Source organism: Salvia miltiorrhiza, chromosome 2 (assembly GCF_028751815.1).
Source record: "Salvia miltiorrhiza cultivar Shanhuang (shh) chromosome 2, IMPLAD_Smil_shh, whole genome shotgun sequence".
In the NCBI taxonomy this organism is placed as follows: Eukaryota; Viridiplantae; Streptophyta; class Magnoliopsida; order Lamiales; family Lamiaceae; genus Salvia; species Salvia miltiorrhiza.
This window is the reverse complement of record NC_080388.1, coordinates 67,364,164-67,381,489: the sequence shown is the minus strand read 5'-3', so window position 1 is coordinate 67,381,489 and position 17,326 is coordinate 67,364,164. Positions and strand designations below refer to the sequence as shown.

The 17,326-nt window shown below is 32.5% G+C and overlaps 2 protein-coding genes across 3 annotated transcripts; both read left to right on the top strand.

Moving 5' to 3' along the window:
* Positions 1-4,389: 4,389 nt before the first annotated feature.
* On the top strand, positions 4,390-5,911 carry LOC131012440 (uncharacterized). 2 transcript variants are annotated; one of them, XM_057940396.1, is made up of 3 exons: positions 4,390-4,484; positions 4,637-4,733; positions 4,833-5,911. In XM_057940396.1, the coding sequence occupies exons 1-3, from the start codon at positions 4,446-4,448 to the stop codon at positions 5,747-5,749; spliced, it is 1,053 nt and encodes a 350-aa protein (XP_057796379.1). In that variant the 5' UTR covers positions 4,390-4,445; the 3' UTR covers positions 5,750-5,911. The 2 variants fall into 2 exon arrangements, with proteins under 2 accessions (XP_057796379.1, XP_057796378.1); XM_057940395.1 differs by having other exon boundaries at positions 4,637-5,911.
* Positions 5,912-10,190: 4,279 nt separating this feature from the next.
* Positions 10,191-13,765, top strand: LOC131007766 (uncharacterized). Its single transcript, XM_057934686.1, has 9 exons — positions 10,191-10,534; positions 10,635-10,798; positions 11,680-11,861; positions 11,950-12,234; positions 12,321-12,379; positions 12,465-12,501; positions 12,597-12,668; positions 12,772-13,099; positions 13,213-13,765. Exons 1-9 carry the CDS (start codon positions 10,450-10,452, stop codon positions 13,588-13,590), a joined length of 1,590 nt encoding a protein of 529 aa, XP_057790669.1. The 5' UTR covers positions 10,191-10,449; the 3' UTR covers positions 13,591-13,765.
* Positions 13,766-17,326: the final 3,561 nt, after the last annotated feature.

Sequence of the window (17,326 nt, the reverse complement as noted above, 5' to 3'; positions counted from 1 at the left end):
CTCGGCGAGGAGTCTTCTCTTGCCTGGAGGGGGAAGCTTTGGCTGTCCTGGAGGGGCTGCGGCTGTGCATTGAGAAGGAGGTGGGGGATGTGATTGTGGAGACTGATAGCCAGATTTTGTACTGGTGTTTGGTGAAGAGGGAGCCAGATCTTTCCTATCTTGGGGACACTCTTGATGAGATCTTTAGAATGATGGACTCGCTGCATGAGGTTGCGCTCAGCTGGACTCCAAGGGAGGGTAATTATATAGCTGATAGGCTTGCTAGTTTTGCACTTTCTAGTTTCTCGCCTTTTATTTCCCAAGGGTCTCTTCCCTTTGTACTGAACTCTTCTTCTACTGAGTAATGAAAGTTTAGCTCTTGTTCTCAAAAAAAAAAAAAAAAAAACAATTACTTGGAAGCCCAAAATTATATCCCTAATTTTCTGATGCAAGGCTTCTTCTTCATTACGATAGTTCTCTTATCTTCTCTATTTTTCCAAAATACATAGATTTGAGAACTGACTGCAACGTCATCGTCATTATTCGCTGTTGCACCAGTCGCTGCTGCTTTGACTAGCCAAATTTGGATTCAGACCAATCAATTGAATTTACACACAAACAGTATTATTTGGATATACACATATTTATTTTTAATTTAATTATTACATTAATTTTTTTGCATATATGGGAGATGCATGACAAATCCGATTTTGTCAATATGAGAAAGTTCAAATTGAATCATGAAAACAGTATTCAGCGTGTGTGTTCCACTTCCACTTCACAATAATTTTGGTAACACCGTATATGTGTCATCCAAACTTTTTGAAATTATTCTTCATTGGATTTTTTTGGGACCATTATACATTTAAGAGCATCTTTAATGGGTGGGTCATATATAGTTTGGGTCTTAGATGGTGGTCCCCACCTAAGATCCACTTCTCTCCAATGCAAAGGTCTTAGCTTGGGTCTAAAATCTCCATTTCCACCGAAATTCCAATTTCAACACAATTTTGCTAAAATGTTTATTTTTTTCATTGAAAATAAAATTAAACATTACATTAAAGATAAAAAAAATTACATAATTTAATTCAAATACAATAATAAAAATTAGAATTACAATAATTTTCTAGTGGTCAATCGGACCAAATCAAGACCAAATGTGCTCCTTCAAGGTCAAAGTGAGGCGCCACTTGATGTAGATGAAGACATTTTATAGAGAGAATTTGAAGGAGATAAAGATTAATTTTTGAAGTGATTTAAGAGTGAATGAGAAGGAGTATATATAGATAATCAAAATTTTAAAAAATAAAAAAAATTCGATTTTAGCCTTTGCAAATCAACGGTCCAAAATCTGATACCCCTTTAAATATTTCAAACGGTTGATGTTTTTTTTTTACCAGCGCGTGTATTACATGCGCTAGCCAATTTCTGCCAACGTCCCGGATCTCCAGCTCGACCCCGCTTCGACGCAGCGTGGGTCTCCAGTGCCCGGGTCTCGCCTCGAGCCGGATCGACCCCTCCCTTCGACCTTGTAATTGGAGGTGCGAGTGTTGGTGGTTTAACTTTGAGTGGTCGAGCTGCTATTTAATTAATTATATCACTTGGTAGAGTAGTTTATAATTAATGGGGTACTCTTTAATTTATCTTTAATAGCACCATGAATATCTTTATATATATAAAGAGCAAATTAAATGTAATTTCATTCAATTTGAATGACATAATTGGAATTGAAAAAAATCTTAATTAGTGGTTAATTCTTTTGTTTCAAACGTATCCTTTGTTATCTAAAAAAAACGGTTACACTTCTTCATTTACTTTTTATTCTCATTAATTATATAAAACCTATTTTCTTTTTTATTTATTTAATAATTTATTATGAATATAATATAGAAAATGCATCTTAAATAAAAAATCATAAAAAGATCTTTACTTTGATATATAATATGTAAAAAATTAATTTAAAATAAATAAATTGTTATCATTTAAAGTTTAATCATATTCAAAAAAATAAATACTTCTAACTTCCGTTCAAATGTGTAACATATTCAAATATCTTTCAAAATATTTTCTAATTAATATTTCTTCTTTCTTTTTATGAATTTTGTTTGTTTTATTAAAAGTTTGAATTTTATAGGTTGATATTTTTTTTTAATTCATCATTTTTCACACCAAATTCATAATGTTTTTTTTATATAACTAAACCAAATTCATAATGTTACATAGAAAATTCATACACAGCTTATTTTATACGATAAATCTGGTTTAATTAGTGTAATTATAGAAACTCCATATATAAGTGATACAATATTTATATATAGACACATGTTATATTTTTGTATAATTACATTGGTAATGTTAAAATATTAGATCACTTAACAAAATATAATTTTAGTGTCGAATTTTAATTATATTAGTTTATATTAATATTATAAAACATATATATGCAGATTTTACGTGAGTCTAAATTCACATTCAACCGTGGGAGGTACACTAGTTAGTATAAAGGAAAAAAGCTAGGCTATATGCCTGGGAGAAATAAATAAATAATGTTAATTAAAAGCGCCATTTGCCATTAGTAAACTACTAACTAGTACTAACTACTGCGACGACAAATCACTTCTTTTTTACTTGTTGAATATTTTCTTGTTTTCTTTTTCAACGATTTCTTGTTGAATAGTTAATTCGCAGTTTATATCAATTTTCTTAACGTCGCACCGCACGAATCAGTCCTTTGCTATAATGTGGAAGTTTTTTGAAAAATATCGATACTTACTAAAATATCAAGGGTTATTAGCCTGTAAATACATGAATTTTTTGTATTTTCTGAAATTTAACATGACTTTTTTTTCAGCCCACAAATACATGAACTTAGCACCTTTTCTTATTTTTGACACCGATAAAAAATCCGGCGACTTACTACTGTGACGTGTAATTTACTGCTTACATGGCTCATTATTTTGCTGATGTGGCAAAATTTGCTGGCAATTATTAATTTGTTGTCTTCAATTCCTAAACTGACCATTAATGTAAATCTAATTACATTTATTTCCAAACAAAATCCTACTGTATTTGTTTTCTTCCCAAAACACAAGATTAGGGCTCGCAGACACCACTTTCCTCTCCATCTATCTCATTTCCGATTTTCTTCTCCATCAAATCCTGATAAAAGCAGACTTAGACAATCTCCCAGAAACCTCGATGAGAATGACGTCCCTTGTCGTAGCACTCCTCTGCGGCCCTCATCACCTCCGTCGAATTCTGCTGCGCCACCTCCCTTATTCTAGAAACCTTCTCTAACGAGAGCGCTGCTTCCCCGGGCAGGTGATGGAGATTCCGGCGACTCTCACTGGAACGGCCTCGATCTGAATGGTTGTCTCTCTATGAGGTTGCTACTTGCTACTCATCTCAATGGATGTCAAGAAGCAGAAGAAGGATAAATTTAAGAAGGATGAATTTGATTGCTAATGCTTTACTAAGCTTTCAATTAAACTAAACAAATGGGTTTGGGTTGATTAGTCGTCATTTGTTGGGGATTGAGTTTGCGCAATTTGTGTTTGGGAAGAAAACAAATCTGATTTTGTTTGGGAATAAATGGAATTAGATAAACTAATGGGTATAACCTCGTTTTTTGGGAATTGAAGGCAACAAATTAATAATAGTAATAAAGAATGTTCATGATTTTTTTTAAATTGCCAGCTAATTTTGCCACATCAGCAAAATAATGAGCCATGTAAGCAGTAAATTACACGTCACAGTAGTAAGTCGTCGGATTCTTTATCGGTGTCAAAAATCAGAAAAGGTTAGCGTTCATGTATTTCTGGGCTGAAAAAAAAAGTCATGTTAAATTTCAGAAAATACAAAAAGTTCGTGTATTTACAGGCTAATAACCCAAATATCAATATCGTTTCTTAGATGTTTTTCAATTTTTTTTACTTCCAAAAACATAGATTGACGTTTGTTTCGTATGTACTTGCATGCGTTAACTAATATTATTATGAATAATTGAAATCTATCATAAAAGTGACTGAAATATTTGTTAGCCTAACTTTTGATATAGAGAAGTTTCACACTAAACAGAGCGGAATATACACACTTAAATTTGGGTCCGATCCACACACGCAATTCTAAAACCCACATTTCTCCCCAACACAGTTGCAATCTGAACGTGAGTCATGCTGTAAATTTATATAAATGCATGAATATATACATGCGTGTTGCCTTTCATGCGGAAGACATCCACATATAAAATCTTTGTTCCATTATATATTTAGATACGCTGAATCTACCTATGATTCTATCTCTCTCAAACTTCATCGTATACAATTATTGACTACTCATCTCACAAATTTTTAATATATGTCTAATAATTGCGTTGTCTTATTTTCTCTATAAATAGCAAACATGTTTTCTCTATTCTCAACTAACCAAGGGAGATTCAGATTCAGATTCAGATTCAAATTATAGCAATGAGATGCATCATAGCTAACATCCTCTTTCTTGCACTGGTATATATGCACATTCCTCTGTGTCCTAAATTTATCACATATACGTATGAACTTATATGAGCTATTCTTTTTACTGATGTCTTACACAACATTAATTGTTTCAAGTTCAACTCTCGGCTCATTTCTAACTAGGGCTTTTCTGAGAAATGCAGATAGCTTGCGGTATCAATGCAAGAAAAGATGGAGGGGAATATTGGCAAGGTGTTGTGAAGGATGAGAGAATGGAAGAAAATGGGTGTCATACTTTGGGTAAGTCATCAATCTTCGATGTCAAACCTAAATACGAGGAATCTTTTGCAAAGCAAAGGGCTAGCACCATGGCTCATACTGATGTCAATCATGATATAGGTTTTGTGAGAAACTTTGATCCGAGACCAAGCGCTACAGCCTATGTTGCTAATCTTAAGCCAAAACTAGAAAAATCTTTTGTGAGAGATTTTGAGCCAAGGCCTAGCACTACATCTTATGTTCAAAACCTCAAGCCTGAAGATGATAAATCTTTTGTGAGAGATTTTGAGCCCAGACCTAGCGCTACATCTTATGTTGGAAACCTCAAGCCTCAAGACGAGAAATCTTTTGTGAGAGATTTTGAGCCTAGGCCTAGCGCTACATCTTATGTTGGAAACCTCAACCCTGAAGATGAGAAATCTTTTGTGAGAGATTTTGAGCCTAGGCCTAGCGCTACATCTTATGTTGGAAACCACAACCCTGAAGATGAGAAATCTTTTGTGAGAGATTTTGAGCCAAGGCCTAGCGCTACATCTTATGTCGGTAACCTCACCCCTAAAGATGAGAAATCTTTTGTGAGAGATTTTGAGCCTAGGCCTAGCGCTACATCTTATGTTGAGAACCTCAAACCTGAAAATGAGAAATCTTTTGTGAGAGAGTTTGAACCTAGGCATAGTGCTACATCTTATGTTGAGAACCTCAAACCTGTAAATGAGAAATTTTTTGTGAGAGATTTTGAACCTAGGCCTAGTGCTACATCTTATGTCAACAATGTCAAGCCTAAAGAACAAAAACCTCATGTGAATGACTTTGAGCCGAGACCTAATGTCTCAGCATATACAGATGATGTCAATGCTAAGGATGAAAAATCTCAAACTAAAGACAATGTGAAAGATTTTGAGCCAAGACCCAATGTTTCAGCATACATTGATGATGTTAGTTCCAAGAACAAGGAATCTTATGCTAAAGACTTTGAGCCGAGACCCAATAATTCAGCATACACTGATAATGCGGTCGGAGGCAAGGCAGAAAAGTAAAAATGAATTATCAGTGAAGTTTATGTTGTTATGTATGTGCTCTTATGTCACCTATATCACTATTAATGTTAATGTATGATGGTGCATAAGTTTATGGTTTCTAAATAAATGTAAGTCGTGTATGCAATGAAAATATGTATTTAAGTGAAAAGCATTCGGGTATGTTCATTTTCCTAGTATCAACTAATTACCAAAACATGTAAGTATGTTTTTATTTAAATTTCAACCCATGAAGTCTCAAGAAAAAACGTTGTCTTAATTTAATAACTCAATTCTTGTTCAAAAAAAAATATTAATTAATAACTCAATTCGTTAGATTACAAGTCGAGAATACAACAATTAATTCTAAGCCCAACTTTAATTAAATCCAACAATTATTTCCAATCCCAAAATTATATCCCTAATTTAAGTTAAACTCTTGCGCTGTTCTTCTTCTTCTTCACAAATTTTCTCCTCCAAAGCTAGGCTGCTTCTTCTTCTTCTTCATTACGATAGTTCTCTTATCTTCTCTATTTTTCCAAAATACATAAAGATTTGAGAACTGAATGCAACATCATCGTCATTATTCATGTCCAGCCAAGAACGAATTTTAAAAATATAAAATATTTTTCGTGCATCACACGAATAATAAAGCTAGTTAAAAGGATAATTTATAATTAATTAATGGGGTACTTTCTAATTTATGCTTAATAATACCATGAATATTATAAACGAAAAACGGCCGGGGAGAAATAAATAAACATATATTAAAAGGCTCCATTTGTCATTAGTAATTACACCAGCCTAGCTCAAGTGGCAAAGTTGAGGCACCCAAAGACTCTTATTTGTGAGAGGTTTTGGGTTCAATCCCGATGCGGATAATTTTTTCATTTTTGTATGGGTAGTGTTCCCGCCTTTGTGTGAGTAGTGTTCGAGTTATTTGTTTATATATTAGATGTCTCTTGTAATTTATAAAAAAAAAAGAAAAAAAGAGTTGTTTCAATTTGTTTAGAGTAGTGACATCTACTCGTTACCTGCAACAGCAAATCACTTATCTTTCTTCTTCTTTTTTTCCTTGTTTTTTTTGGGGAAATCACTTCTTTTAATTTTACTTGTTGAATGTTTTCTTGTTTTCTTTTTCAACGATTTCTTGTCGAAGAATTAATTCGCAGTTTATGTTAATTTTCCTAACGTCGCATGAATCAACTATAACGTACGTGCGTTGCGATGTAGAGACACAAAAAGAAGAAGAAGAAGATAATAGTTTATATATGCTCGTACTTTTGAGTATTAGCTTAAAGAAAATGCGTTCATAGCGATTAGCGATGGATAGATAAAAGAAAAAAAAAATCAAGTTAAACTATCATTAACTTTACAGGATTGATTAATTTTGATTCTTTTAACTTGTTTGACCATCTTATCTTTCAAAATATTTAATTTATGTTTTATCAAGTGTTGATGCATAAAAATGCTCATTTTCATTAATACGGACAAAATAGTAAATGAACAGAAGAAATATTACTAAAAATTGAATGGCATGACTACATATTTAAATGTTTGTAACATTTAAATAGAAAGCCTACACATGCTGAACAGGTGGAGTAATTGATTTCAATGGTTATTAAGTAACAACATGTTAGCAATTGAATTAGAAACAGCTGGAAATTTAGTACTATCAAATAAAAGAATGTGTGAAAAGATTAAATTAGAAAGATACATGCATATGAAGTATGAACAGGCCGATCAATTTCGCGTCATTTTGAATTTGTCAGTGGAAACTATATATTGTTTAAAGTATTTTTTAAATAAGATTAATTTATCCACACACAAAATATCCTAGATATCCATTGAAAATTTTAAAATGAATTCATCAAATAAAATTTGAAGTTATTAAGTGAATTTTATTTTGTATTTTCTTTAAGGTTTTTTATGGCTTGATATTGGTGTTTTTCGCAATTGTAGGGGTTTTAATCTTGGTTGCTTCATCGTGCTTTAGCACTGGTTTTTGTTTTTGAAGCATATTTTTTTGCGGCTATTATTGCTATTGAAATAGCTTTGGAGCATGCTCGAATTGACTCCATACATGTTGAAGCTCTCTCATCTAAGGATACAATATTTTTTTGTAGTGTAATTTTCAATATGAAATTGATATTGAAGAATGCTAAATGTAGAAGGAAACAACGAAGGCTGAATAACTCAATACATTTACTGAATAAATCACGCGAGCTCATGAACGAAAAATGTACGTGTTTATTCAGTAAAATAACTATTCATGCGATCGCGTGATTTATTCGGTAAATTTATTGACTTATTCAGAATGAAATATAGTTACTTCTTCATAGATCCCAACCTTATATATATATATATATATATATATATATATAGGAAGAGGTTCTAATAAAAACCTCTGTTAAAATGAGAACTAGGAACCTAATCTTAACCTTTTAAATATTAGATCTAATGGTTAGGATTTAGTCAACAAAAGAAACTGTGCATCTATCATATTTTACTGTGCAATTAAAAAATATGCAATTTATGCAATTGAAACCAACAATGCAAAATACTCAAGCAAATCGAAATTGTGCATCTATGCAATTGAAACTGTGCATCTATGCAATTGAAATTGTGCATCTGTAGTTTAATCTTAGCCCTCTATTTTATTTAAATCAATGACTTTAAATTGGTTCCTAATTTTCATCTTAAGAGGGGTTTATATATTAACCCTACCCTTACATTTTTTTATAATGTTCCAAAACATAACAGAAAACAGAAATGCTGTCGGCCAACGGATAGTGTAGTTTAATCTGTTTTGGCGGAGACATAACACATACACATGCCAGTTTATGTCTTTTATTGATAGCGCTACGGTTACCATACATTAATAGCAAACAAACGTTGACCATGGTGTCAAGCATCCATTATTTATATGTATTAGATTAGATTAGATGTTTATCAAAGTGTTGAGCATGGATTTCTAGCATCCATCGTTTATATGTATATTAGTGAAGATGGAAGCTCAGAAGTCACAGACTCACAATCACTATTTGAGATCTTTTATGTGTAATTATAAAACAGTAGTACTTTTCGAACTTATTTTTTAGTAACAATAGAATAGATTAGCAACTCCTGTTAACAAACGAGGGAGCAACTATAACACCACAAATCACAAGTTAATGCAGTTTCCAAGTATTAAAGTAAATTATAGCAGGGCAACTTTTTTTGGCATAAAGTGAAACATTAAACAAATTTGCTGCAACTCCGAGTACAAAATGCGGTAGCCTACCGACAGGCGACAGTAGCGGTGGAAAAAATATACAGAAAAATATCCAAATAAAAATCAAGCTAATCCAGTTTAAATCGAAATTTATTGTCTGAATGTGGAGGTCGCTTTTAATTTTTTTTAATAATAAATAGTAGTAAGTAATAGATTGAAATCTTGATTTGTTTGTGGTGTAATTAATACTACCTGATACATTTGTGGAGAAACGTTTTGGCCATTATTATATTTCTATTTATTATAGTTGTTTTGAATATATATTTTGACACATTTTTCTTGTACAAACAATAATCTGGTTTTATTACAAATGTAAATTTTGAAGAAAATACAATTGAAATCAAGTCAGTTTTAATGAACGAAACCCATTCAAATCCAGTATAAGGGCATTGGGGGTACAGCTATGCCCCCTAAAAAAATAGTACTAATATTATATAGTCATATTTTATGATTAATAGTAATATTCTTGATATTTTGTATCCTTAAAAATTTAAAATTTTTCTTCAATTGTATGTTCCTTTTTATTTTTTCTCATTACAAACACGGGCAGAGAACACATTATCAATGAAAAAGACAATGTTCGTTACCTGGATCTCACCTCTTTATTATTATAAGCTCATTTACCGCACCCCTAAATTTAAAATTCTGGATCCGCCACTTGGCTGGCTTCAAGTTTCGACTATCCTGGTTAGGTTTTGGTTTCATTTTTTAAATAAAAAATATTAATACTTACTGACATTTCAATATCGTTTCTTAGAATAAGATGTATTGACATTGGTCGACTAGGATATAAATATCAATATCGTTTCTTGCTCAGTTTGCTAAAAACCTTAGGCAATCGATGGTTTAGACTAAGGATTTCTCTTTGTAGCTTAGCGATATTGTAAAAGATGATAATTTATGAATAAAATTATATTTTTTTTTGCTTAAAAAAAATATATTGATATTGACCGTGAATCCAATACTTTAAGTTTTGAACATTAATCCCGTTAAATCAATATACGAACATATTTTTTCAATTTGTTTTACTTCCACGGACACAGATTGACGTTTGTTTCGTATGTACTTGCGTTAACTAATACTATTATTATGAATAATTGAAATCTATCATAAAAATGATTAAAAAAATTCTTAGCCTAACTTTTGATATTAATTTATATAGAGAAGTTTCTTACTAATCTCCACGTTTTGGCCACTCGGTACACTACATTCCACCTACAAAGATATTATTAGTCTCTCTCTCTCTCTCTCTTAAAACATACGTTAAGATAATTAAAAGATTCTCAAAAAATAAAGCACAGCAGTCCAAAGGCCTCTTCCCCGTCTCCTTCCCCTTTCCACCAACCAGAGCGAGAGAGCTTCCAACACTCAGAATATACACACTTATCCATTTATATTTGTCTCCACACGCGCAATTCTGAAACCCACATTTCGCCCCAACACCAAGATGTCCACTTTCAACACCAAAACCTCTTCTTTTCTCGCTCTAACGTCGTTGATTCTGCTCCTCTTCACATTCCTTTCATCCCCTGGTGCGTATTCGTCGTTTTATCTGCTGGGATTTCGTCCAAATTCGCATTCTTGTCTGAAAGCGAGCTTTTTTTCTGACAACCCTTTTTATATGCCTTGCAGGAGCTGCGGCAGAATCAGCCGGCGACGGCGTCGTTCGGCGGTCTGTTTTGGAAAATGAAACGGTTTTAGTGCTGGCTGAGGAGAGAACGCGTAGAAAAGATCCGCTTGATGACCTCAATTACTATACGGGAGGCTGGAATATCAGCAATGAACATTACTTTGCTGTAAGATTTTTCTTGTGTGTGTGTGTGTGTGTATCCAGGTGTTTTATGTTGCTGAAATTTATTGTGGTCTCATTTTGTTTTTCGAATTTTGAGTTGGTCAATTACCAGCATGCGTTTCATCTTAGTGGAATTTTCGTTCCGCGATTGGTAGATGTGCAGAGGTTTTGTTCCGAAACGTAATTACTTTTGTTTATGTTTTATGTTTCTCTCTCTCTCTCTCTCTTTTTTTCCTATTCTATTTTTTATATTTGTGCAGAGCTCTGTATTTAAAATTATTGTTTTTTGTATATGACTGCATATGATTTGTTGTTTGAAATAAATTTATGTCAAATGATAGAAGAGTGGCCCTTGCAGACCAGCATCATATGTTATTCATACATAGGATTACTAGAGTAGGGTTGACCATCTACCATGGATTCTGATAGCTTAACTTAATTTTGTGAATATTTGGGACTGGAGATTGTGGTCCGTCTATTTTCTCTTGGTATGAATTGGGGGTTTAGATGTTTATTGCTGCTTCGTGGGAGATTCATTAAGTTTGTAATGGATAAAAAATCGTTCAGAGAGATCCTTTCTCTGTCTTTGACATGAGTCCGAGTTGTGAAGAAAATGCTTAGGTGATTAAAAAATTGATTTATTATAGAATTATTGAAGTAAATTAGTGTCTGTCTTGTGATTCTTTAGTTACCTTTAACTTGAACTTAGTGAACATTTTGTTGCCCTAGTATCTAACTAGCTTCTGCAAGGTCTAAATGTTGTTAGTTTGTATCTCTGTAAATGTTAAAATGAATAAAATCATTTTCAAATGGACCCGGATCCTTTTATCCTTTTCCCATTGTTGTATGATTCGAAATATTTGATTTTTCTTTCTTTTGATGCAGTCTGTGCTTTATACTGGCTCTTCTCTTTTCCTTGTTGCTGCATTCTGGTTTGCGCTATTCGGGATTTTCATGTTGCTGGCTTGTATGTACGTCTGCTGCTGCAGACGCAGGCGTTACGGCTATTCACGTGTTGCCTATGCTCTCTCACTCATTCTTTTGACATTGTTCACAATTGCTGCAGTGTAAGCCTGCTCCTTTTGGAACTTAATGTCATTTTATGCTCGGAGACTTCACATTTATTCACATTCGTATTGCTTTTTCATGCATCAGAATTGGTTCTATTGTTCTATACACTGGCCAAGGAAAGTTTCACGACACTACAAAAGATACATTAGAATATGTGCTGGGCGAAGCAGATTCCACTGTCGGCAATCTGAAGAGTTTTTCGAATTATCTTTCTACTGCTAAGACGGTTGGAGTAGATCAAGTTTTTCTTCCTAAAGATGTGCAGAACAACATTGACAAGGTGAACACCTTGGTTACCTCTGCTGCCGACACTCTTGAAAGTGCAACAAAGAATAATAAGGATGACATATTCAACTATTTGGATACTGTGTGAGTGTTTATAACCTAACTTCTTTTTTGTTCATATTTTCCTCATCGTTGTATGGCTAACTCTGGTTCTGTTTTATGACTTGCAGGGGGTTAATTCTAATTATAGTTGCTGCTGTAATGCTTGCCCTCGCTTTTGTCGGTTTCTGTAAGTTACTGATTTCTTCAATTTGTTTTTGTTGAAATGGTGATTCCCCAAATAAGGATTAGTTGATTTGTGTGATTTGGTGCAGTGTTATCCATTTCAGGCCTGCAGTGTCTCGTCTACATGTGAGTAAATCCTAACTCGAAAGGATATATACATACCTTAGCCTTTTTTGCATGCACTTGTACAGTTGTAAAGTTGTATATACTATTTGTTGTAGATTGGTGGTCGTTGGTTGGATTCTCGTTGCGCTCACTTTCATCTTGTGTGGTGTATTCCTCGTTCTCCACAAGTAAGTGTCATCTACTCTGCCCTCATCTTTTCCATCTTCCACACAAAGAATCTTTCCTTGGTTCCTGTTGAAATGCTAACTAGGCATATTCGCTATCTTTTAGTGTGATGGGGGATACATGTGTGGCCATGAACGACTGGGTTGCTAACCCGACAGCTCACACCGCGTTAGACAAAATTATCCCATGTGTGGACACAGCTACCGCTCAAGAAGCACGCTCCCAAAGCAAAGAAGTTACCTTCCAAATGGTTCAGCTTGTGAATGGGATCATCGCAAATGTATCCAATCGCAACCTACCTCCTATTGCTGGACCTTTGTCGTACAACCAATCTGGTCCGTTGGTGCCTCTTCTCTGCAATCCATATAATCCTGACAAGACCGACCGGAAAACATGCATCACTGGTGAAGTTGATTTCACAAATGCAACACAGGTAAACAGCTCATCTTATCCTAATGTTGATCACATAGGCTTGTGGAACGTCGAATATGTGAAGAATTATTCATGGAGTTACTAGTCCTTGAGATGTATGGTTATGTGATGCAGGTTTGGAAGAATTACGAATGCCAAGTTTCAAACAACAAATGCACGACAGTGGGGCGCCTAACGCCCAGTATGTATGATCAAATGAGTGGAGCTGTGAATGTGAGCTATGGGCTGTATCATTACGGTCCATTCCTGACGGACCTAGTCGACTGCACGTTTGTACGAGACACCTTCACCACAATACACAAGGATCACTGCCCGGACCTCAGACTTTACAGCAAGTGGGTGTATATTGGCTTGGTCATGGTCTCTGCTGCAGTCATGCTCTCTCTCATATTTTGGATGGTCTATGCACGAGAGAGGCGACACCGCAAGTATACGAAGCTCGAAGATGCTGCTGCATCAGCTCAAGCCTCATATGAAGCCAAAGACCCATGAGATGCTCACGATTTGCATCTCCAGCTTCACTTGTGTAGATACCAGATTTACAGTAAATTTTTTTAATGTATATTGTTTTTTGGCCCCCTTTTTTTTTGGATAATTTGAATTTCTGACCTCTGCTTCATCAGATTAAGTATGAATTCTCAGTGGGAATTATTGTTTTTTTTCTCCATTTGAAGGGTATCATCTCCAGTTTGGTATTTCTAAATTGAAAGAGAAGATTTACTCCCTTCCAAGAAAATTAACGCTTTAATGCCCCTAAAGAAAATTTTATGTAAAAATGTAAATGAATATTTTTGAGTAGCTCTGTTGAAAGAAAGTATCGCCAACATCTAAATCAAAATTAAAATGATCATATGCTACTTTTCAAAACAAATTAATATCATATTGGTGAACGTACATTACTTACTCATTTAAAAGTATTACTTTTGTAGAATTATTATTTTTATATTAAAATGAGCACTTCTATATTGATAAATAATACTCCTGATTAATCCTTCACCATGTCACTAATTAAGACCATCCTACAAATGTGAATATCTTAATTCTCTATCAACTATAGTACAACTGTACAATCTTAGATTAGCTATTATCTTCATCTTTTTTCTTTTCAACATTACTTGGGTACTTTACTTAGACTATATCTGCAACGTATGTTTGGATAAGAATAACGGAAACAGATAACCACTTAACAGCTGAATTTGCAATTTACTGTATAGTTATAGGCTTATAGCGGATATTAAATGAAAATATGGGTTATATTATTAATATGACCTATCGAAAAAGCAAGTATCACTATTTCTTAATGACGTTTTAGAGGTTCCGTGTAATTTAAATTAATTGCAGCTCAATTAATAAGACGTTTCTTTTCGATTAGTAGATTAAAAGTTCGAATTATTACGGTGAAAATGGAGAATTATTAGTTCAGTTGTTAAGACGCTCCCCCTTCAACGGTCCAATTATTTGGTCAACGATTTGAGTTACAACATAGAAAACGGGAATTATTATTAATTATTTTTAGAAGAATAAAAAAATAAAAAATACACTTATTAATTATCAAATAGTGTTGCTAAAAGGAATAATTGAAAGTGTGTTAGAATGGTGTGATCCATAATGACAATCAATGAATTTGCTAGGTTATGCCTATTAAATCTAGCTTAAGTGGCAAAGTTGACACTCAAAGACTCTCATTTGTGATTTGTGAGAGGTCTTGGATTTAATTCCGCTTGCATGCGGATAGTTTTTAGTTTATTAGTTTTCTCACTTATGTGTGAGTAGTGGTCTCGCCTGTGCGCAGTTATTTTTTTCATATTTGTGTGGTGTAGAGGTCTTGCCTGCGTGCGAATTGTTTATTAATTCTAAAAGAAAATGCTAGATTATTTTGTTTTATATTTTGATAATGCTACTTATTTTAATGCTATTAACCAAACCAAAACAGAAGAAAACGCATCTTCATTGCGTAGAGTAGTAGTATAACTGAAGGGTTCAAATAAAACTACTTTTAATTTATTGTGAAATTTTTAAAATTAATTTTAGTCATTTATATTTGTAGATTAATGGATGGGATTAATACATTAATTTTTATGACTTCAGATTTGCAGCAGTTAAAATAAGGCTAATACTATAAATTTAATTTTCTGTTACAGATTTATCCTATCGTTATGGGATTTTATTAAATTAATAATGTAGTTTTATTCAATATTTTATCTTATAACTATTTTTACAGCTTATTAGAAGTTTAAGGAACTTATTTTATCAAATGCTTATAAGCTGTCTTAAGAATTTTATAAATTTAATCAAACACACTCTAAATCTATCAGCATATATAAAGGTGTCTTGTAAATTTACTAAAATCACTAAGAAAAAGTATATCAATGTGTGAATTAACGACAGACGAGCTCGAAACTAGCTTCTATGGATTTACTAATGTAAATTTCAAATTATTTAGTCAAATTGCTCAATTAGGAAATTAAGTTTTGTTTCACTCTACTATATATGCTAATTAAGAACATCAAGTTGCATAATTTGGATAGTATCATTTGGTTGATTTGTCAACGGCTGGAGTAGGTACCCCTATAATCCTATCCAGTAGACTGAAATAAGCAAGCTTGGATGGAGTTAAAGTCAAATAACGAATTTTCTCATACTATTTTTTTTTTTTTTAGTATTCTCATACTACTATTTATTAAATTAATCAAAACATAACAATTATCTACTCTAAAAAGTTCAGGACCCAAAATAAATATTTTGCCAAAAAATACTTAAAAAAATAAGGGGTTTTTGCAAATAAAATCACGAACAATTTTGAATTTGCAATTTTAACGCCACTTTTGAAGTATGGCGAATTAAATCATAATCTTTTCAATTTTTGCAATTTCATCCCCTCATTTTTTTCCGGCCACCAGAGTGATGAGTTGGAGCTTATGTGATTTTTTTTCCACGTAATTAATTTCTGACTAAGATTAAAATAAAATCAAAACCTAATTCTTTTATTTTTCTTCTTTTTCATCGAAAATTCAATAAGTAGGAGTATAATATTAAGTTCAATGAGTATTGTATAATAATAATTAAATTTACCGAAAGTTTTTTGTTATTGATTATTATTTTCTATTAAATTTAAAATTAATAAATACTTTTATAATATTGTCTCGATATTTGTTGATAATTGTGCATTATATTTTTTAATTAATATTTTTTAATTTAAATATTTTTATGTATGCTTTGATAAAATAATTCAACAAATAAATATTATGTTTTTTTAATCAAAAGAGAAGAGAAGATATATAAATTTTGTAGGAGAAAGATATACAAATAGAAATAATATAATAACAAAATAAGGAGAAAGAGAAAAAAATAAAGAATATTGTAAAAGAGATAGGAGAGAGAAAAACAATCAATTTAATTAAAATTTTAAATTATAATAAATTATTTATTTCAAATTCATATTTAATGAATTTTAAATCAAATTGAAGATCTTGTCATGATCTTTAACTTAAGATACACATCAAATATATTTTTATAAAAGATGAAAAAGAAGTAAAATAAAAGAATTAGGTTTTGATTTTGTTTTAATCTTAGTCAGCAATTTAATCTTAGTTAGAAATTAATTACGTGGAAAAAAATAATCCACATAAGCTCCAACTCATCACTCCGGTGGCTGGAAAAAATTGAGGGGACGAAATTGCAAAAATTGAAAAGGTTATGATTTAATTCGCCACACTTCAAAAGTCATGTTAAAACTGCAAATTTAAAATTGTTCGTGATTTTATTTGCAAAAACCCCAAAAAATAATGCATGCTTTTTGTTTTTCGTGCATCCAACTACTGAAATGGGCGTGCTTATCTTATAACTATCTCTGTTCTGACCCTCTTTTTTGTAATTATATTGGCTTCATCAACTAAGAACATTCAATCCTAGACGTAATTTGACGTATTCATCACTTGTGTTATCAGGTGTGTTCTCTTTGGTTGTAAATTTATCATGAAAAAAAGAAGGAGAAATAAAATTTCACCCTTTAAATTATTCTTTTTTTTTTCAACATGACCTTTAGTCATTCCTCATTTACACTACAAAAGGAGGGATAATATTATCACACCATTTTTGGAGAGATAATATTATTCCTCCTTTGTTGTAAATAAGGAATGAGTAAGAGTTAAGTAGGAAATATGGAAAAAGAAAGGAAGAATTTAAATGATGAAATTTTATTTATCCTTCATTTTTTCATGATAAATTT

What these genes read in the sequence shown, in the direction of transcription:
- LOC131012440 (XM_057940395.1), top strand. Translation starts at nt 4,446, where the DNA reads ATGAGATGCATCATAGCTAACATCCTCTTTCTTGCACTG. An exon ending in ACATCCTCTTTCTTGCACTG is followed by an intron (nt 4,485 to 4,636) that starts GTATATATGCAC and finishes TGAGAAATGCAG; the next exon opens with ATAGCTTGCGGTATCAATGC.
- LOC131007766 (XM_057934686.1), top strand. Translation starts at nt 10,450, where the DNA reads ATGTCCACTTTCAACACCAAAACCTCTTCTTTTCTCGCTCTAACGTCG. An exon ending in CTGCAGTGTCTCGTCTACAT is followed by an intron (nt 12,502 to 12,596) that starts GTGAGTAAATCC and finishes TATTTGTTGTAG; the next exon opens with ATTGGTGGTCGTTGGTTGGA. An exon ending in GTATTCCTCGTTCTCCACAA is followed by an intron (nt 12,669 to 12,771) that starts GTAAGTGTCATC and finishes GCTATCTTTTAG; the next exon opens with TGTGATGGGGGATACATGTG.